The sequence below is a fragment of the Squalius cephalus genome (genome assembly GCF_949319135.1).
Source record: "Squalius cephalus genome assembly, chromosome: 12".
In the NCBI taxonomy this organism is placed as follows: Eukaryota; Metazoa; Chordata; class Actinopteri; order Cypriniformes; family Leuciscidae; genus Squalius; species Squalius cephalus.
The window spans coordinates 31040655-31064095 of record NC_137133.1 but is presented as its reverse complement, the minus strand read 5'-3'; the positions used below and the strand labels follow the sequence as shown (position 1 = coordinate 31064095).

At 35.6% G+C, this 23441-nt stretch overlaps 1 protein-coding gene across 4 annotated transcripts in view; it reads right to left on the bottom strand.

The window, feature by feature from the left end:
• Window positions 1–151: 151 nt before the first annotated feature.
• Window positions 152–23441, bottom strand: part of fam184ab (family with sequence similarity 184 member Ab) — a 117849-nt gene continuing 94559 nt past the window's right edge. The window contains exons 14-20 of one of the 4 annotated variants that reach the window (XM_079887773.1): window positions 22954–23138; window positions 17317–17463; window positions 12050–12167; window positions 11432–11491; window positions 10860–10964; window positions 8568–8776; window positions 639–803 (exon numbers count right to left, since the gene is read on the bottom strand). In XM_079887773.1, coding sequence (XP_079743899.1) covers window positions 722–803; window positions 8568–8776; window positions 10860–10964; window positions 11432–11491; window positions 12050–12167; window positions 17317–17463; window positions 22954–23138 — 906 coding nt within the window. In that variant the 3' untranslated portion in view covers window positions 639–721. Of the gene's footprint in view, window positions 804–8567; window positions 8777–10859; window positions 10965–11431; window positions 11492–12049; window positions 12168–17316; window positions 17464–22953; window positions 23139–23441 lie in introns of all 4 variants that reach the window. The other 3 variants (XM_079887775.1, XM_079887774.1, XM_079887776.1) reach the window with 3 other exon arrangements.

The following is a 23441-nucleotide window of genomic DNA, read 5'->3' as shown; positions in this document are numbered from 1 at the left end:
TTTTAGATTCTCTTATGTCCCATTCTGCAGGTCATGAACACTTTTTTATAATTAAAAATAAATTAAAGCTACACATAAACTTACCTCTCATCTCCGATTATTGATTCATCGTTGCAAGGGTAACTGTTCTTATATCAAGAAAAAGCCAAATGACAATAAAAGTGTTTATTGTTTCTTCTTTCAGGGCAATATGTGTTGATGTATATGAAAATACAGGCATTTTAAATCATATGTTCTTTGCTTTTGGTTCCTTGAATGGTAAAAGTTCACTCACATAACAGACACACTTTATTAAATGTCACAATAATTATTTATTCTTACGCATACACCAGTAATATAAATATAAAATATGCATTTATTTTAAAATTAGTGAGACATCATTATATCTGTGTTGAGACATCCATACAAACAGTTTAATCCTACCAAAATTGATAATGCAACTGTAACAAAGTCAGTACGGTGGCATTCTAAAATTAGATACAGAGGAGACAATACTGTTTTTTTTCTCTCTTTTAACAAATAGCAATTAGCAGCGTATGCACCACTCTATAGAAACTGCGGTAAATGAAATGTCAAACATACCTATCATCACTGTAAAAACAAGAAACCCATTCACAGTGGGGAGAAAAAAAGAACAAATGAAAGGATGTGTCGTTAAATAACGGATTACTTTTTTGTCTTTTTTGTTTGGTTTGGTCGACATGCTCTTTAATTGCAAAAGTCAGAAGGAGAAGTACTGAGCGAACCATTCTTGTCTCTGGGGGTCTGGAGAGGTTACGGGTGATTCTTCTCCTTCAGGAGGGCTGAGGACAAAAACAAACAGAGAGAGACAGAGATAGAGACAAAGAAACAGAAAGAAAGACAGTCAGAGACATGGAGAGAATCACAAAAGCACTGTAAACTGCAGTCTGAGTTTCAGTACCGATAGCATAGCAACCATTGGATTGTTGTGTGTTCGTGTGTTTTTAATGTACGTACGTGTGAGTGCGTGTGTATTTTGTTTTTTTATGACATCACAGGAACCGAGTGACATCGATAGGCCATTGCACTTGCAAAAAAAGTACTGGATTTATATGATGTATCATATAAATACCATGGTTATGAATATGGTAATCATTCATTAACAAATTACCATGGTATCACTACCGAAAAAAGAACATATATATATTATTTGTTAAAGAGATTATCCCGTCACAATTTTTTTATTATTATTCAGCAAGCATTAAATTGATCAAAAGTGACAGTAAAGACATTTATAATGCAACAAAATTTCTTTCAAATGCATTTTTTTTAATTCATGAAAGATTACTATAAAAGTTGTAATAAATATTAAGCAACACAATTGTTTTCAACATTGATAATAATAAGAAATGTTTCTTGAGCAGGAAATCAGCATATTAGAATGATTTGTGAAGGATCATGTGACACTGAAGACTGGAGTAATGATGCTGAAAATTCAGATTTGACATTACAGGAATAAATTATATTTTAATATATATTAAAATAGAAAACAGTTATTTTAAAATGTAAAAATATTTCACAATTATTGTATTTTTGATCCCCCAAAAAAATATTTTATATTATTTTTGGAGTAGATAAAAAGTTTATTAAACAAATTCTCTGCAAAATCTTCCCAGGAAGCTAAAAAAAAAATAAAAAAAAATCAATTTCTGTCAAGGTGAAGTCTGCTGTGTGCGTCACACTTCACCTTCCGGAACAGAACCCGCTTTCAATCCTGATTAATTCAGCCCTGCAGGTCAATGTTTAAGGAGGATTTTTTTTTTCTTTCTCGCTCACAACTCTGCTCTTTAAAAGTATAAACACACCTTTAGTCAGAAGAAAGAGTTCCTCTAAGCTGAAAGGGTTCTTTCTGTGTGCTTGAAATGCTGACTGACTGATGTCTGGGCTTCTAACACTGACTCAGAAAGTACTCGAGTTTCACGTTTGGAAGTCTGGAGATTCAGAGGTCCTGTTTACACCTGATATTAAGATGTGTTTTGGTCGATAGAATCACAAGTAGACAAGGGAGACGAATTCTAGCTCACATCAGGTATTTAAATTCATCTCTTTTGTCCACTTTCAACCACTTCTTTTTGATCTAATGGACAAAATAAGTTCAAGCAAAGAGAAGAAGGTAAGAGAAATGGTTGGAGCTCTTCAAATTGAACTGTCTATCTATCTATCTATCTATCTATCTATCTATCTATCTATCTATCTATCTATCTATCTATCTATCTATCTATCTATCTATCTATCCATTCATCCATCAATCCATACATGCATCAATCCATACATGCATCAATCCATCCATCCATCCATCCATCCATCCATCCATCCATCCATCCATCCATCCATCCATCCATCCATCCATCCATCCATCCATCCATCCATCCATCCAAACTTTTTTTTAATTGGAAATTGCAGTAACGTGGATTTCATTTAACTTTATTTGAACGTTTATTTGAAGGAGATTCAAATAAACGTTCAAATAAAGTTCAAATAAATCCCCGTTCAAATTAGAATTGTTATTTTGCATCCTGCAACTCAATAAAAATTCAGGAACTAAATTGTAAACAAAAAGATCAAAAACTGTGCCAGTTGACTTCTGTAAAATCTGTAAAAGTCAGCCAATCAGATTGAAGCTTGACATTTTGAAACATTAACGCATCTGACGTTTCATTATCTAATGACTACGGACGAATAAACACGGCATTTATTACTCTAATGTGAAAGTAGTTTGAAAAGTTGAGTCAGCCTCCAGACAAAAATAAAAATCCACAGTATTTTCATACACGTAAATTCAGAGTTTCGATCAGTGCTGATATCTTCAGTCAACCTGCTCTTGTGTATTCAAACTTCTGAATCTTTGGTATTGTTGGCTTGAAATCTAATCTCTATTCTTTCATATCTGCATTAAAATCAATGTGCTTTGGTCCCTAAAGCCTGATCGGCAGGAAACTCAATTTAACACTCAACTGAGCATTTGCATCAGCCTGTTCAGCACTAATGTAACTTCTACCTGCACTGAGACACACGGTCATGAAAGTTAAACACCTTCAAAGCAGCGCTGCTGAAACAGAGTCATTTCACTCATTTAGAAGGAGGTATGCATATTGGCATCTATGCAAAATTATTGTTATTTTAAATTATTATTATAATGCATTCTGATGGCTCTACACACAGCATTCTTGCACTATTTTTTAACCAATTTTTTATGTTTATTTTTTTGCTACACAGACGTAATTGACCATTGTGATGCATCTAGCATTTTTTTCTTTCTTTTTTTCACATGCCTTGAAAATTTAATTTTTGAACAACCCAAATGAAATCGCCATTGACGTATTTCCTATTAAACAGGAAGTTTGGATAGGACATATCAAAAAGATTATCCAGTAACACTTTACAATAAGGTTTCATTAGTTAACATTAGCTACAGTACATGAACAATACTTCTAAAGCACTTGTTAATCTAAGTTAATATTAATTGTAACATTTACTCATACATTATTACAATCAAAAGTTTTATTTGTTAGCATTAGTTAAAGCACAGTGAACTATGAAGAAACAACGAACGACTGTATTTTTATTAACTAATATTAACAAAGATTAATTTGCTCATTATTAGTTCATGTTAGTTAATACATTAAAGGGATAGTTCACCCAAAATTTTTTAATTCTGTCATTTATTACTCACCCTCATGTTGTTCCAAACCTGTAAGACCTTTGTTCATCTTCGGAACACAAATGAAGATATTTTTGATGAAATCCGATGAATTCATGTGTAGGATTTGAGGGCGAATCAAACACAAATGAATCTTCCAGGTGATTTGTTCAAACATAATTCCACACAGAACTCAACATTCCAGACCCCAAATCACCAATCCAGAACCATAAAATCCAGGTTCCAGCCAGTCTACGCTAACCAACGAAAACCCCCAGCTAAGAACTTTATGGCCATGCAAGCTTCAAAGAGATGAGTCCAACTTAAGGAAGAACGTTGTCAATGTTAGATAGTTTGGAAAAGACTGATTGGTTCAGAGATGATCCCACGACAGATATACAAAACAGACCTCCTTCTTCTTAAGGACCTCTGAACGACCCCAGGGTTGATATCTCTTAAAACCACAGAGACTGAGACTTTACATATAAAATTACATAAAATCATCCCAAAACAATTCTTGACGGACTTATAATCAAACATCATTCAACTACATAATTCTATATTGTGTCTACAACCTATTTGTGTGTCTATTATGCTTAGATCACATATAAGTCATGTAATTGTTATAACTATTAGATGTTTGAATGAAAGTGAGTCTTGTTTCCCATCAGTACAATCATATGTTCTTAATTCAGAAGATGGCTGTGTAAAATGTTTTGTATTCTTATAATAGGAATTATGTCTAAACTGTGGCCTCTGTACTCTCTGCTAGAGCTTGGAGAGTAAGGAGATCACAGATAACGCATGATTTACGATGAGAAGTGAAGAAAATGCCACCTCTCAAATAAAGACAGTGCCTAATTGGTCAGAACTCGTCCAGGAGGCTGGACAAACATTTGAGTTTAAAATCTTAGGTCCCGGAGAGTTTCAGAAGAGTAGATTCAAAAACGATCATGGAGAAGCCATGACGGAGTAACCAGACAGACGAGTAACCATGTAGAGGAGCAGACGAAAGAACCCAAATCAAGATCAGAAGAACATGGGTTAAACATGCTTCATTCAAGACATCTAACTACTCTCGTCTCAATTTTCTTTCTTTTCTTAGTTTTCTTTTCTTTTCCGTTGAGAGTCTCGGTCCTAAGTTAAGTTTTGCGGCAAAGTTTCGGTCCACGATTCGGCTGCAAAGCCCGCTTCCAACTTCAAACACTTTCCATCCATCCGCCAGCACACCACGTGATTGGCCACCCCAGACATCTATCCAGGCACGAGGAGACGGCCCGCCAATCAACGAACTCGGGAAACCCCCTTTTACTCCAACAAAAGGAATCCCCAAAGGAACGCAAAGACAAGCAAGTAGCCTCCAGACTCTTAGCTGAACTGGTGCATTGATATAAATTTAATAACCCGCCTAAGAAACGACAGAAGGGTTAAATTAATGATTGATGGTTCGTTCAGGTCATGTCTTATAAGTGCATACAGAAACTTGGGATTTCATCACCTCACTCTTAAAACTCATTCTTTCCTCACTCTCTTTCTTTCTGCAACTCGTATGAATGTGTGTGCGTGTGTTTAGATATTAGTTTTATGTGTTAGAATAATCAATAAAGTCTTGTCTAAGTTACCTTGCTAATAAATTATATCCGCTGCAGAGCTATAAGTTACGGCCCGTTCAAATGAACGCTGGACGAGTCATTTGCTCGGCCGTAATAAATGATTCTTTCGAATTCCCTATAAATTAATTAATAATTCCTTTTGAGCTAAATTGACCTGTCAGAACCCATACACATGTGAACAGCGTCAGCCAATACTGAGCAGGCAGAGCTCTCAGATTTCATCAAAAATATCTTCATTTATGTTCTGAAGATGAACGAAGGTCTACAAGTTTGGAACGACATGAGGGTGAGCAATTACTGACAGAATTTTCATTTTTGGGTGAACTAGCCCTTTAACTAATGTTAACGAATGAGACCTTATTTTAAAGAGTTACCGATTATCCCTAAAAAAAAAAAAAAAAAAATCATTCTTACTCTAGAGAGCAATTGACAGGGAAATGTGTAAAAAAATAATAATATACTTTTCATTTTATAATGTGCATATCTGCTAAAATATAATTTCGCTAACTGCATTAGCATATAAATGGCCTCAAATCAAACACATTTTGACTAAAAGCTTCCAAACTCAAGCATCAAATAAAAAATATAGCACTTTTAAAACATTAGTTTATGTAAACGTGCTAGATGGAGACCTTTGACCACTGTGATGCATCTAGTTATTTATCTCTTTGCATTTTTAAAAACCCCATTGAAATTGGCATTGATGTATTTCCTATTAGAACATGACTTTGGATAGGATTATTATTATTATTTTAATCAAATGTTTAAAATAATAACCCAATTATCATTCTACAGAGCATTCAACTGGACAAAAATCAATATTTTTGTCTGTATTTTCCCAGACGGTACAGTTTAAATGTGCATATCTACTAAAAGTGAATTTTGTCAACTTTAGGAGTACATTAGCATATAAATGGCCTTAATGCGAGAACATATCGACTAAAAGCCACAAAACTCAAGTGTCATATTACAAATACACTTTAAAAATGTTGTCTTGAGACTAAAGCTCAAGTGCAAGCATTCAGTGTGAATGGGCCCTAAATCACAATACTCAAAAGGCAACAAAGTTCTGATTATGAGAAAAGACCCCACTTGAATCTTAAAAAATGACTCTAGTACAGTTGCTAAGTGGACCAAATATCACCCTGACATGAACTGAACCGGATAGACAGTGAGAGCCATATGAGTGTCACATGACAAAACAGGACAACCCCGCACAAGTCTACCTTGCTGCGTCACTTGCACCTCATTTACATTCACACCAGCATGCAAGGAAGAACACGCAATGGTGCTTCAGATGAGACAGTGACTCAGCAAAACATGCATGACACGACCACCGCTTACAACATGCCAACTGCAAAAGCAGAGCCATAGGCAAAGTTTATTGTAGAAAAAATAAAGAGTAGGAATATTATAATTAAAGAGTATATAAAGCCCAAAACAGTGTAATTTACATGTTCACACAGATGCAATTCATTCTCTCCCATGTAATGTGGTCTTCAAGGACAGTTAAAGACAGTTACATAACAGATGAGTATAACTTCCAACACAAACAGAAAACACAACACAGAGACAGACACCAACTCCCAGCATGCACTGCGACAGTGGGGACACATGCTCCCATTTGCATTCCAATGCCATTTCCAAAGCTCATGTATGGGACTTCAGAAAGTAACATTATGCATTCATGTACATCAATGTTAGGAAAAAGCTCAAGTATCCCTTTTATTTGCCTTGCGTGAATGCTCTGGCTGCGTTCGGAATGGAATACTAGCTTCTTGCATATCGCCTCCTGTTTTATACAGTATAGTATGCGATATGCAATGAGAATGTTTCAGAAAGTAGTATGCTATATTGTTAGCATGACTGCATTACGCTGCATGTTTAATTCAGCAAGCGGTATGCAATAAGCATCTTAGAAATGAATTAAGAAAATGAGAAAAAAAAATTATATTTATATATATGTATGTATATATATATATACTGTATATATATATATATATATATATATATATATATATATGAATGAAGAGTTCAGATGCAAAAACCTCTAAATGCCATCTGAAATTTTCTTCTATAATGATAATTTTTATCAAGCTCGTATATTTAAATTCAATAATTTCACTTAAATGGAAATGAAGGTTACCTATGAATTGTCATTTAAGTGAAATTACTGAACTTAAATATACAAGCCTGATAAAAATGATCATTCTATAAGAAAATTTCAGATGGCACTTAGAGGCTTTTGCATCTGAACTCTTCATATATATATATATATATATATATATATATATATATATATATATATATATATATATATATATATATATATATATATATTAAGTGCAGTGTTGTCATTATAAAATATAAATATTAAATGAGAAAATTTAATTTAAAAAATCTGAAAATTAGAACTGCTGCTTTTGCAAATAACTGAAATAAATAACTTTAAACTTCAGTATTACAATTCCTAAAACTAAAACTGAAATAAAAATAAATGACAGCAAAATAGAAATACTTTAAAATATATATATATATATATAAAGTGGCAAAAGCACATAACAAATAAAAAAATAATAAAAAATAATAATACAAATAAAATATCATTCAAAATATGAATACATATTATATTAGTATACAAATAATATTAAAATAACATTGATTTTATGTAAAATGTCATAACCTTTAGCAGTAATGAAATTAATAAGAAAACAATGTATAAAAAGATGTTCAGGTTCATTCATCACTGGATGAAATGAAAGGCCAAACAGAAAGCATTGCATTGTGAGATACAGTACCCAGCATAGTGTGCTCTGTTGTACACTGCAAAATATAGTAGGGTATTCCATGCATACAGTATATTTTAAGAAATGTGTACAGTATGGTAGTATTCCATTCCGAACAAGTGTACCGACTACAAAAGTACAATAAAAAAAATCAAAAATAATAATAAATGTGAATGATTTTTTGCTTGGCAACTTAAATCCTTCAGTGTATTCCCCTCAAATAGCAGCGATCCAAACTGGAATTCTAACACGACCCCAGTCCGAGACCAGGGCGGCGCACTCATTATTCAACTTAATTAAGGAGATCGGAGCCCTAATTCTGGATTTCACGCTCTCTGTTAGGCAGAGAGGAGCCTGGGAGACGCAAACACAAAGCAAACCATCAGAAGTTTCCGTGTGCATTTCCTTGGCACATAAAAGGGATACCACAGCTGCCCGGCCGATGTGTTTGTCCGCTGGCCCGTGGTGCAGAGAGCGAGGCGTCTGCCGTGATGAGGTGCGCCTCACCTCGTCAATTTCTTGGGTTCGGTGAGAGGGGTCGGTGGGGGCAGGGGTTTGCTCGTGTTAGGCTCCAGCTGGTGAATGGGGGAGTTGGGGATTGGTTCGAGGCGGTTGGGCTGGGGCTGTCCGCTCCCTGTCCCCGTAGCCTCCACATTGGCCCTAAGATTGGCCGAGCTGCTGAATCGGGTGGCTGACTTGTCGTTCTTTCGCTTTTGCTACATAGGACGACAAGAAAAGCAAACAAAAAAAGGAAGTTGGGAGAGCTTGATGCTCCATTTTTAAGAAGTTCTCTTGATCTCCTAATGATTGCTTCCTAACAAACGTCCCACTGAAAGTCAAGCTCGCAACACTCAGCAGAGGAAGCATCAGTCGCTCTCAGCCAATCAAATCAAAATGAGTCGAAAGAGATGTGTCAGAGGAAGAGGCTGTTGAAAATTTTCAGACTGAAAAAAGAATGGCTTGGAAAGCAAAGAAGAACTGGATGTCTAAACAGGAAGAGAACGCGGAGTAACAAGAGACACTGACACACACACACACACATATATATGCACATGTAATCACTGACACTTGGAAGTTATAGAACACAGATGAGGGCAACAGTGAAATATCTGGTGAAACAGAATGACATTGTTTAGACTGGGTCAGGAACCGCTGTGATGTATGGAACAAACATCATTTCCTCTTAAGCTCTGGAGAAACATGTAGTTATAAAGGGATGGTTCACTCAAAAATGAAAATTCAGTCATCATGTGTAATATATTCATGTATAATGTACTGGTCTCTCTTTTTTTATGCAATAGCAAGCTTTTAAGCTTCAAAATGTGCCCATAAAAGAATCATCAAAGAAGTCCATAGAACTCTGGTGAACTCTATACGACAGATCTGAGTGAAGAACAGACCAACAGATAATAATTTCCTGAATCAGATTCAATGAAAATATCAGAAACTAAATAGTTTTTGTTAATTGAAATAAAGCTGAAATAAAATAAACTAGATATTAGATGTAAAACTTAAATCTAAACAAAATTTTACAAAAGAAATGTTGCCTTGGCTACTTAATGAAATACATAAAGGTTAAATGCTTATTTAAGTACTAACATTTCTACAACTGAAATAAAAATAGAAATATTTTTTTAAAAAATGAACACAAATGACAAAATTACATAAAAGACTTAAACTAATTCAAAATATTAAACAGTATATAAATAATACTAAGATAAATACAAAACTATTTTAGCATGGGTAGTACTGGTAGTATTCCAGTGTACAAAATAAAAATAAAGAGAACATTTCATTCACATATAAGAATAATATAGATATCATATGGCTTCAGAGGTATTTAAACATAGCGTACATGCAGTATGGACTATTTTTATGATCCTTTCTATGTGAGTTCTGTGTCCCTTTTAAAGCTTGAAAGCTTCAGTCTCCATTCATTGCAATTGCATGTAAGAAACCAACCAGTACAATAAAATACATTCTCTTGTTTTCCATGCCGGTTTTGGAATCACACAAGGGTGAGTAAATCGTTAGAATATTAATTTTTGGGAGAACAAACCCTTTAATAAACAAGTGTGTGTGTGTGTGTGTGTGTGTGTTTGTGTGTGTGTGTGTGTGTGTGTGTGTGTGTGTGTGCGTGTGCGTGTGCGTGTGTGTGTGTGATAAGATAAGAGCTCCAGCATGCTCTTGGTGAACAGTGTTACCAATGATCTCCAGTCTGGCGTGTCAGTTGTGTTGCACTTTGATTGCACCACAGTAACACTGCATCCTAACCAGGTACAACACTTCTGCTAAAGTCATTTTCACAGTAATATTTTTGATGTTTAATATACTTTGAACCAATGAGATTTCACTGTGGAAGCAATTGACCACTGGTTGGGAACTCAGATTTGCAATGTACACATGTAATTTATCGCTTTTTGTGTCATACCTGGCTAGGATACAGTGTAAGAAATGACATTCAAGAAGATCTATCAAGCCCCATTGAGAAATGCATTGATCCTACAACATTTCCAAAACTTAGTGAGCTGCCTCAATGTCTACTCTCTATACATTAGAAACGATGTAGAGAGAATGTACAGTATGCACCTACAAACATGCAATTTGTTTCATTTCTTTGTGCTCCGCCAAGCTATTTTGTATCAAAATTGTGTATCCCATGCAAACAGCCAACATCCAAACTAAAATGGAGCCTGATCAGATCACTAGGTTTTGGAACAGCAACTATGTCTTACTCAAACTAAATAATTACCAGCTCCACACACAAGGGCATAGCAGAGTACGAGAAAGAAATCCTACCTTGACAAGAGGGTTAATGACACCAACATTGGGGTTTGTGTTGAAGATTTTGTTGAAGTTGGTCTCTCTGTTTACAAGCTCCAGCTGGTAGAACTTCTTGTCATCCTTTAAAGAAAAGTAGATGCTCTCACGATTTTCATGGAATACCATTTGTCTACAGAGCATGCAGTGCACTAAACACAAAAATTGTTTTGCAAGCTTAAATATATGAATAAAAATTGTATTATAAGCTTCTATTAAAAATACTAGATCTTGTGATGATACAAATTGTAAAATTGTTTAATATATATATATATTTTTTTCATTTACATGACACAGTCAGTTATAGAAATTCTATTGCAATTTTAATACAAATTTTAAAAAATATATAGTTTTAACATCAAAACCTTGCCATGATAAAATGTGAATTGGTTTTCAAGTTTAACATTATAATATAAAATCTAAATTCATAAATGTAAATATGAACAATATGTTAATTATGTATGTTCTCCCTACCACTAATGTTCCTCAAAATAATTATAAACTCTCATTACATTAATTACATAATGACGTGACATCATCATTTAACTCACATTTGACATTGATACTGTTTTTTTTCGTTCTTGACTTTCATCAAATATCACATTTCCACTCTGTCACATAAAACAAAGAAAAATATAACTATAAAAGTCATATATTCTTCAATATCAAATCATATCCATGTTATTTTCATTTCAGCTTTGGTTCAGGTCAGCTAATTAATCAAAGCGCATTCAACTTTATTTGTGATAATGCATCAGTGAATTCAAAAGTTTTTCATTTCAATGCATAAGGTAAATTCTCTGTTGAAAAGACCAGCACATCTGCTGTAATTATAGCAGGTGCTAGTGTGATTTTATTGCAGTCTAAATCGGAAAGATACAAGAAACATGGATGTCAAACGTCTAGCAACATTGTTTTAGGAAAGCATTTGGTAGAGAATGCGGTTGTCCCAGTGTTTAGAGCAGGATTAAGCTGGTCTTTTCAGCAGGGTTGTCTGTCCTGTAATAGATCCCTCCAGTCTTGAGAGACTGCTAATCTCAGCAGGATGTAGCAGGACCGTGCACCCGTGGGATACCTCGTCTTGTGTAACAAGATTCACAGCTGAGGAATTGCACAATAAACCTGAGATACTGTGAATGAGCATATCACACTTCTTAAAGTGCTCTTACCACCAGTTTCTTGACCAAAGATTCTCTCTCGGCCACCATGTCCTTCAGTTCGGCTATTGTCTGCAGATCTTCAGGCCTGCTTTCTCTGTTCCGGAATTTGTCTTCTGTCCCCTCCAACCTGAGGAGCAAAGACATGTCTTCAACCTTGAAATGTGTGGTTAACAATGTCTAAATGCATAGTTGCATTTTATTATTAGCATTTAAACCTTTTTTTCCAGTTCAAGATGATGGACGGAGCGAGAGAAATGTAGATTATCAACTCATAAAAAATATCAATAATTGACTATTTTACCCAATTATTTGTGTTTTATGTGTTTTAATGCTTATTAAAGTATTGCAGCATTAGCTTAGCAACAAGCTAATGAACACTATCAACTGAAATAGCATGCAGAGTGCTATTTGTGTGGGCTGAGGAGTTGCTATGTAGAGCACCGCAAATCGGTCACTTGGCAGCAAGACAACTCACATGGTTTAGAAACTGAGCAACCAACCCTCTCTCCAGTCTGTTTACAATCAGTCTGTCATCTGTTTGAGCTTGCGACTCATTACTGAGAGTGACATTTGACTATTCTGACACTTTCAGCTCAGTTAGAAAACAAAGCTGATGGCTTTGCGCTTTGAACACAGAATAATCAAACACCACTGATCAGATACTCATGATGATATTGGCATCTATACTTCATTTTCTCTACTTCTCACTGGATTAGTTCGATAGTTAAAATCATCAGAACTTCTTAATACCCGTCGCTCAATCATTCTTTCATCTGTAATTCTTTGATCATAAATGTCGTTGAGAATCAATATCTCCATGTTTCTGCATCTTTGGATGTTTCAAAATATTTGCTGAATCTTTAATGAGCATGCAATGTGACTCTTCCCAGAGGTATATGGCTGTTTTCATATGAAACCTTCCCTTAAGACTTTACAACTGCTTGTAATGATGATTTTTACGACTTTACAACTTTACAAATCAGTCCATCAGTCTATCCATCCATACTATCCATCTATCCATTCTATCTATCTATATCCATCCTTCCATCTATCTGTATATCCATCCATCAGCCAATCCATCTGTCCATCCATCCATTCTATCTATCCGTTCGTCTATCTATACATCAATCTTTCCATCCATCCGTCTATCTGTATATCATCCATCCATCAGTCTATCCATCCGTCCATCAGTTCATCCATTCATCTGTCCATCAGTTCATCCATTCATCTGTCTCAGTTCATCCATCCATCAGTTCATCCATCCATCTATCCACCAGTTCATCCATTCATCTCTATCTATCTATCTATCTATCTATCTATCTATCTATCTATCTATCTATCTATCTTAGGTTTAATATTAAGAAATGTGCATAAACAAGTATGCCAAATAAAGTTTTTCACTAGGGTATCTATCTGCTTATCAATAAATGACTAATTAACTAAAACTTTATAAAATTATAACTATATATTTACTGTATACAGACTCATAATAGCAGTTCACTGAATGGGCCTTTCTGAGTAAATAAGTTATCTATTTTTCCATTTAAAATGAGAGCAGCAAAGCCCAGTGCATGCAGCCTGCAGAGTGCACTCGAGCGGTTAGAGTAGTGAAGCCCATGCGCCGCACATGAGGATCACTGCACACATTCAATATTCATGAGGCTTAAATAGGTTGAAATTCAAAACTAGTTGGAGGACTCGGTTTGGGGAAACTCAGCTGTCATAATAATTAATTGCACAGAGGACAGGACTGTCATTTCAATAGGTTTTGTTTAATTAGCTGGCAATCTCTGCTCTTCAGGGACACCTGGAGATGGCAAGCTTAGGAAACGCTGAGAGATACAAGTTCTGACTGCTTCACACGAGACCCCATTCTGTTCAGTCACAGATTGACTGCTTCTCACACTAAAAATACTTGCACCAGGCAAATGTTCAAAACATCATTTAAAGGAATAGTTCACCTTAAAATCCTTTACTCAGTCATGTCATTAGAAAACCTGTATGAGTGATTTTCTTTTAAGGAACCCACCAGGAGATCTTTTGTACACAATGCAAGTGAACGGAGCTGTCAAGCTCCAAAAATGACGAGAGAGAGAGAGAGAGAGAGAGAGAGAGAGAGAGAGAGAGAGACAAAAATAAACCATTAAAATAGCAGAAAAGTAGTCCAAATGATCCAAGTCTTCTAAAGTCAACTGATAGCTATAAATATTCAGCCACCAGTGTAGTAAGACTTTTCATTCATAAATCTTTCTTCTGGTTTTAGACATGAATCTCACTATATCATATTAAACTATTTGCCTATTAAATGTTTTTAAATGTTTGGAGGAATAGTTTGAAAAAATATCTTTTGCAGTGCAGTGTAATTCTCTCAAAAAATAAAGTTACTGTCTTTTATCTGATTTTCAAATATTGTTCCCCCTTTAAATCAAAGTTTGTAATATTGTCCTTCATCTAAGTAGCCTGACTACGTCAGACTTCCTACTTCCGCTAATTTCATTTCGCTCCTGTAGTCAGTCTGAGATAGCAGCGTATCTTTCAGTTTTCCACCGGCCTGAAAACAGCCGGGCCAATCAACGAACAGAGGGCGGGCTGAGAGCCGTGACGTAGACGCTGATTGTACCGTGGTGGATGCGTACTTGCGTAGATTTACTTCACATAATCTGCAAAAGTCGTTCACAGCCATGTTCACTCTGGTATTTCGCTCAATGGTTTAGTTTTTGCATCATACATGTGTTTACAGTGGAAGTTAGATGCGGCTGAGCATGCGCATAACACACGCCATAACCAAACGTTATGTGATTGGCTTACGGGTAACCAATGATTTTAAACTTCAGACAAGCGCCCCCCCCCCCCCCCGCGAGAGAGAAAACACTTCTCTATTATGCTATTCCAGACTCTCTCTACGAAGCAAAGTGAAGTAGCAGAGTCTGGTATTACCAGGCTATCATCTAAGGGCTGGTCGGTTTGATTCAAGGCTTAGAGCTCTTTATTAAAGAATTTCTTGAAATTTCTATGAACAAAATGAATAAGAAAAATGGAAGGCCGCTGAAAAAGAGTTGTGATTTATTAGCACACGGATCACTTCCTTTGATTCCTCTGTTACATTCAACTTTCATCCAGCTCCGAGTTTATTTCTTTTCTCTGATACAAATGTTCAGTCTGAGTAAATAACATTTACAAAGCACTGTGAAAGCAGCAGCCATTTTCTTTGATTTTTATTTAGGACATGTTCATTTCTGAACAAATTACTCTTAATGAATTGTTTTTTTAGTCAATCAAGCCAGCAAAAAAAATAAAAAAATAAAAATATTTTTTTAAAAAGTACTTACTCAAAATATCCCACTTTGGCAGTGAAATTGAATTTTGTTTTCCCAAATATTTATTCTATTAATATTTTATTCATTTATTAAGTACCAAAAGAATCGCTAAGAGGATTCAATACCACTAGGGATGGGAATCATAAAGATTTGAACAATTTTGATTCTGAAGATCAGACTGAAATTTACTAATTTGTGCTTCACCACATTCTAACTTGGTACATCAGGATCAGAAACCAAATAGACAGATGCCAACTAAAGACATTTGGCCTTTAATAATGGCTTAAATTTGTTTAAATCTCACATATGATTTCATAATATCTGTAATACAGCTCATCTGGACAACTTTTATGGTGTTATGGCGCTTGACAGCATCTGTCTGCATTCAAATTAAAAAAAGCAGCAAATAGGGAAATTAATAAATGATAGAATCTTCCTTTTTGGGTGAACTATTTCTTTAAGATCAGTCCTTCATAGCCTTTGTCTGACAAACATGAATTATCAATTAAAAACACTTCCTTAGATATTTTGCATGAGGAATGTTGTCTTTGTTGAATTCAAATCTATGTTTCTCTTCTATTTTGACAATGATCAAATTGTCAGATCAACTCTGACAACAATATCTACAGTCAAAGAGTTCTCCGACAACCCTGCCAACTTAGGTATTCTCTGTGTGTGTATAAAAATAGAAAGTTGGCAGGGTTGTAGGAGAACTCTTTGACTGTAGATATTGTTGTCAGAGTTGATCTAATTTAGGTGTACTTGAACAAGACAAGAGCACCAACAAATCCAGCTATTAAACAGCTTGCCTTGTGGTAAAAATAGTTCATCTGATTCCCTGAATGCGCTCAGTGTTATCAATTCCAAATTATAATGAATAATTTAGATTCTGGAAATGTGTTTAATGACATGGAAAGGCCCTACACCAGGGTTTCTCAAACTCGGTCCTGGAGGGCCACTGTCCTGCACAGTTTAGCTCCAACCCTGATCAAACACACCTAGCTGTGAGTTTCTAGTGATCCTGAAGACATTGATTAGCTTGCTCAGGTGTTAGTTAACATTTTAGCTGTTTCATAGAATCTGTCACCAAACAACCAGTCAAAACAGAGGTTACAGAACTTCCATCCCCCAAAATACACATAGGGCACTATTTTAAGGATCTAAGCGCATGGTCTAAAGCGCAGGGCGCAAGTTCACTCAGGGCGTGTCCGAATCCACTTTTGCTAGTTTAACGACGGGTAAAATGGTTGGCCCGCCAGGCACATGGTTTCAAAATGTTATCCCGATTCTCTTAATCAGTAATGGGTGTGTTTTGGGATTTACATGCATTAAACCAATCAGAGTCTCATCTCCCATTCCGTTTAAATGCCAGTTGCGCTCACGCCATGGCAGATTCACTATTCACATGACGGAATTTGATAGTGGAAAGACCGAACGCGTCTCCAGAGTGCAAAATTAACTGCTCGTGCGCAAGCAGACCATCTACGGGACAAGCCAGATTCCACCATATCTTTATGTACACGATAATAATCTTTTACATTGTAATCATTTTCATTTTAATATTTGACATGTTTGTGTGCTGCTGTGTATGCCTGTGTGTTTAATAAGCAGAGTGTACGCACGTTGTGGATCCGCCTATAGGCGCACATTACTAACGCGCTCTTAAAAGAAAAAAGAAAAAAGATTGCGCCATTTTTAGACCAGGTTTCAGTTGGTCAATGGCGCAGTCTATTTCTGTTGCCTTAAAATAGCAATGCGCCAACAATGCACCTGAACACACCTCGTTTTCAGACCAGCACGCCCATGGGCGCACAAATTTAAACAACGTGGCGCAGGACCTGAAAATGATAACTGCGTCGGGCTGAAACTAGCAAAAACACCTGCGTTGCGCTTGGCGCTGTATTGCGCTGGGTGTAAGATAGGGCCCATACTGTATATTTCATACAAACATCCACTCACAGGATCTGCAGGGCTTGGATCTTGTCCTTCAGCAGTTCCTGGGCCTTGTTGAAGTCCGACAGCATGTTCTGTGTTTCTCTGTGGTGGAGAGCGTTCAGCTCGGCCATCTCCCGCTCATGTTTCTTACACAGGTCCTGCTCATGAGCTCTGAGAACACACACATATACACACATGACACACTCTCAATGATCCTGCAAAACTCACTCTAACCCCACAGCGCTGCAGCTGCAGGCCTGAATTACAGAACTTTTATGCACAATAAAGCACAACAGGAAGGTTTTGGAGGTAAAAGTCTCAATCATTTTCTCCACAGAGATTTGAGATAAAAAAAAACTAATTAAACCTTTTAGACTGAGTCTTTGTCTTAAAGAGTCTCATTATGAAACTCATTATGTAAAGACAACAATACATTATATTTTTAATTAAATACATTTGATTGTCACTGATTAGAAGTCTAAAATACATACTTTGAATTTGTACCATTGTTGCAGACTCGATTCAGATTCATAATAGTTTATTGTATGACTACATGATAAAAAAACAACAAACAAAACTTTTCTTAATCTATAATTCTATATTTGCGTCTTGGTTTCCAGTAACATATCTAAACATCCATAACAAAAGACACATTTACTAATAATTATAAATGACATAAAAATGTATTTATTTACATTACAGTTTAAAATTTTAAAGGTCGTTAAGAAGTCTCTTATGCTCACGAAGACTGTATTTATTTGATCAAAAATACAGTAAAACAGTTATATTGTAAATAATTCTAATATATTGATTTGGTGCTTTAAGAAATATTTCTTCTTATTATTATGAGTGTTGCCTATAATGTTTTTGGGGAAACCGTGACACCGCGATTTTCTTTTTTAGAATTCTGATGAATTAATGAAACAATTAGAATTGATGAGTACAAAAACAACAGCATTTATTTGAAATAGAAATATTCTATAACATTATAAATGTCTTTACTGTCACTTTTGATCAATTTAATGCATCCTTGATGAATACTTGAATTAATACTTGATGAGTATTAATACTGTGCTGTATATTCAATTTATATAAAGATATTAAGACTTCTTTTAGGAGAACATATCTTAAATTGCGGTTATTTTTCATAACCCACTCATATTTGTTCTTTTTTTAAACATAAATCTCACTACATTTGCCAGTGGGAAGAAAAATAAACTTAATTCAATATATATATTCTTGTCTTAGACAGAAGTCTTTTTAAAGGATGTTTAAAACTGTTTGGAGGACTTGTTTGAGAAAATATATTTTGCAGTGTAATTCATTCCCTCAAAAGCTAAAGTAAACTGTCTTTTATATCCGATTTTCAAATATTTTACCCCCTTTAAATCAAAGGTTGTAATATTGTCGTTCATCTCAGAGCTGGTCGGTTTGATTCAAGCGAGCTCTTTATTAAAAAAAAAAATGGAAGCAAGGCCGCTGAAAACGTGCACAGTCACGGTTGTGATTTATTAGCACACGGATCAATTCCTTTGATTCCTCTGTTATATTAAACTTTCATCCAGCTCCGAGTTTATTTCTTTTCTCTGATACAAATGTTCAGTCTGAGCAGCAGCCATTTTCAAAAGACAACACACTTCCTGCTACGTACATATTTATTTTAATTTAGGACATGCTCATTTTCCATATTGCAATTTCTTTGCTATAGAACTTTTTCCAAAACACATTCTCTACAATACAGTCACAAACTCTGATGGCTTCACATAAAGAGCAATAAAGCAGGATCTCCTCTCGGTAAATGATACGCCCCTGGGAAACGGCGCTGCAATTTATTTGCCGCTTTTATCTCAGGACCTGGATATGTCAGTGTTACATAATTAAAAGTGAAATGAGATCAGCACCCCGTCTTGCATTATGATGTGAGTTACTAAACAATACCATCATCTCAAAACAGCTGCTATGTACAATGAAATGCCTTTTTTACTAATTAACAAAAGAGTGAAATATTAGTATCACCCCTTGAATAAAAATGGCTGTGATGAGTTTGAAGATTGAGATTGATTTCTCTTTCTAAAAATCTGTGTTTTTTCTTCTTTAAACAACTACAAAAGACTAAACACCATCAAAAAGAGCCTGACAACAGCAAAAGAACTGTGAGTAAAATGACAGACAAATTCTGACTCAAGAAACCTGGTGTGCTTTTTTTCTTTCATTCTGGTTGAAAAAAAAAAAAAATTGAATTTCCATCTCTTTCATCATCACCAATGACTCTTGTCACATACAACCAAAGGAGAATGTAACATCAGTTGTTTAAAGATTGCCAATGGTCTCCACTCTTAAAAATAAAGGTTCCAATGTTTTTTTTTTTGCAGCAATGCCATAGAAGAACCATTTATTGGTTCCCTAAAGAACCTTTCAGAGAACAGATCATAAAAGAACCATTTAAATAATCTAAAGAACATTTTTCGACTATAAAGAACCTTTAGTGGAACGGAAAGGCTCCATTATTAATGGTTCTTCATGGAACCTTAGATGCCAATAAAGAACCTTTATTTTTAAAGACCCTGTGGTGAAAATCAAGTTTTTAATGTTGTTTATATGTCTATGTGATGTTTTTAATATGCTTTAAGACAAACCATGTGCAAATTCAGAAGTCAACACCATTGTTGAGTACTTTCTCCTTAAAACTGAACCAAAGACAATCTCAATTACACGGTTTGAAATCGTAGGTGTTTCTGACCTAACAAAAAAGGATTGGGCACTCAAGTCACATTTTAATAGACTTCAGACTTGACTCGGACTCGACCAAAGGACTTGTGAATATTTTAAAAACGACTCAAGTCTTTAATCCTTAACTACTGATATAAAAAAAAAAAAAGAATTAGTGTTTTATTTAAATGGTTTTATAATATCTGCGTCACATATATTTCCCTATGTGTCGCGGTAGTTTGGACTTCGGACCTTTGTCATTGAATTTGATTACGTATGTCCGTATATTGCGCGTAAACTCCGGATTTGCAAGCCTGTTAAAACATTAACAAATAAAATCTAGCCTTTAAACCTATAGCACTATATTTTACTTTTATTGTTCCGAAGTATATGCAGCTTTTCTCTCTCTTAATGTGTGTCTATGAGAGAGAGGAGATAGAAGGATGTTAATCCATTTATTACTTTAAGCGCATATCTTAACATATCGCAATCAGAATGCGTACAGTTTTCTATTGACGTAAACATTCCAAGGTTTGATATTTTCAGATAATGACTGTCGTCAATAACAACGCCGCTGTATAACAAACTACTGTATAACAAACCGCGACTCCACTTAGCGATTGTATTGAAAATAACTAACCTACTTGTCTTGTTGCCAGGACGATTGTTTTATACATTGTAATGGATTATAAAGTAACAAGCTGGATTTTCATTATCCCTTAAATCTAGATTTATATATTTTGTCAATATAATACAAATAATAGAAGTTTGAGAATTTTTTTTTTTTTGTAAGGCATGAAATGACTCGAGACTCGACTCGGACTCATGACAAAAGACTCCAGACTTGACTCAGACTCCAGCTTAAAGACTTCAGACTTGTGAACATCTCTGTCACAAACTACCTAGTAACCAATCAGGTCAACGTGTGATCGTCAACGAGTGGATCTCTGAGCTGGTGTGAGTGAGTGGAGGCGGGGCTAATTTGTATATTCATATAAACTTATATGAGGCAAGGGTGTAGAGTTACATTCAAGCTATTTTAAGGCATGAAGAATCTTTTTTCAAGGAATCTTTTTTAAAATATGTCATTTTGGTGATCAAAGATGAGTTTTAAGGGCTAAAATGATTGACTACCGGGGGACTTTAATCCCCTGAGGTCAGGCTCGTTTTTTTCCGTATGAGTGCAAAAAAAAAAAAAAAAAAAAAAAAAAATTTTTTATCTTATATGCTTGTGTTGTACATCAATCGATCCTGTTTAGTGTGTATTTTTTTTGTGTATGCTCATAATAAAAACAAAGTGTTGTGCTTTTCGCCAAATAAAGAAAAATAAACATGATGCGAGTTCTGCCTACTCTCCGTCAGTGAAGTCAATTCTGAAACGCGTCCGAAAATGAACTGTAACTCAGCGAATACTCAGTCAAACAGGCATACAGTCACACAGGCATGAAGCTTGAATTCTCTTCTTTCAAATGAAGTAATTTTTATAAAAAACAAATATTCACAGTTTATATAATATGTATGTAAAGAGAGAGACGTCAGTCGTTCTCATCTCAGCTAATTAAGTTTTAATGTGACTCCGCCTACGGAGACCGCGCTATTCAAACGCAAATGTGAGGCGATCCATACAAACCTGTGAAACGCCCACATCCGCTGGATAAGGCCGGTGAAACACTGGATGCGTGGCGTAAGCGTCTCAGCTGCGTGGCGTGTCCGTTTTTATTTCGGCTCCCATGTTAACAGTTTAGAGTTTGCACACTGCCTGTGTGAGACGCGCGTCTCAGGCGCGGCGCGGCATGCGCCGCGTGGAAAACGCGTGCATTCTAGAAATAGAACCGACGCCTATTTTTCACGCGACACGCAAGCGTCTTGGAAGCGTTTCCATGCAAAATTGAATAGGAAAATCTGTTTATTTATTTATTTATTATTTTGACACGAATACATATTAATAAATGTCCTTTTGATGTTTAAAAGTGTCTAGGTTTTGACATAAATGCAAATATAAATGTAATTTTACAAAATATGATCGATTTTCAAATACTGCTGTATTGAATGAACAGCTTTTAGCAAACTCTATTGCTATACTGAGATGAGGAATATATACTGTATGTGTTTTGTCAAAAATAAAGTCATCAACTAACTAATGAATCCTTTACTTTGAAATACGTATGATAAAATGTATACTTTAGTTTTGAAAGACGTTGACTAGTTTTGAAAAGATTATAAAGTATGTATGTGCATGCATATATATATGTGTGTGTGTATATATGAAGAGTTCAGATGCAAAAGCCTCTAAATGCTATCTGAAATTTTCTCCTAGAATGATCATTTTTATGAAGCTTGTATAGGCCTATTTAAGTTAGCTATAGGTGACACACCTGAATGAATGGCTCATTAAGTATGCAGGGACGTAGTCTCACCAGGTGTGAACTACTAAATATGCATGATGCTGTTGGAGCGTTTACGCCCCATCCGCATATTGGCTTTCCAAACTTAAAGTGTTTCACAAAACTAAAATCAATGTATCGTTTTTTTGTGGATGATTAGGCAGGATGATTTTCATATCATTTTGAAGAAAAAACTCTAGGCGATGACATCCATTAGTCAAAAGTCTTATTGCCACATATTTAGAATGTGTTTTGTGGCCTTATTTCAGAAACTTTAATTTTTAGTTTTTTCGATAACCATGCATAAACATTATTCTCTCAAAAATGAAAACATGTACATACATGTGGCTCACATATTATGGAAGTCCTGTTTGTGCTATATAGAGTGAATTTACACCTTTGCCATTAATATGTTTATAAGCAACTGAAAAAAGCACAAATGTCAGGGCATGTCAGAACATCTCAAGGACCCCAAAAACACCCCAGACCCCAGAGGGTTAAGAGTGAAGGACGACGCCATGCATAGAGACGTGAGGTGAAATGTACTCATCCCTAATCAAAGACTCACCTGATCTGCTGATTGGCCTCGCTACGGATCTTCAAAACCTCTTTGCCCTTGAGTTCCAGCTCCTTGGTCAAAGTGCTGATGTTCTCGTTCAGGGTGTGGATCTCGTGGTCCAGATCCGCAATGTGCTTCTTCCTGCGACTGACCTCATCCTGCAGATCTGAGATGCGACTCAGTAGCTCGCGTTCCTGAAAAACACGAGCATTCAAGGTCAACCGAGGCCACGATAAAAGCCAGATTGTCCTTACTTGAGAATGCCATGATGTGTTATGTTATGTAAGAGTGTGGATTGTGTGAAGGCCTCATCTGTGGTGAAGGCTCTTCCAGAAACATCTGAATTCAGACACACATGGGGTTCCCGCGGATGTTATTTTCACTTTGCACTTGAGACTATGTGGAGATCTAATATTGATGGCACCTCTCTCTGTTTCTCCTTCCTTATCCAATACATGAATAGTTTTGTTATGAATAAATAAAAAGGTGGGAGCCGC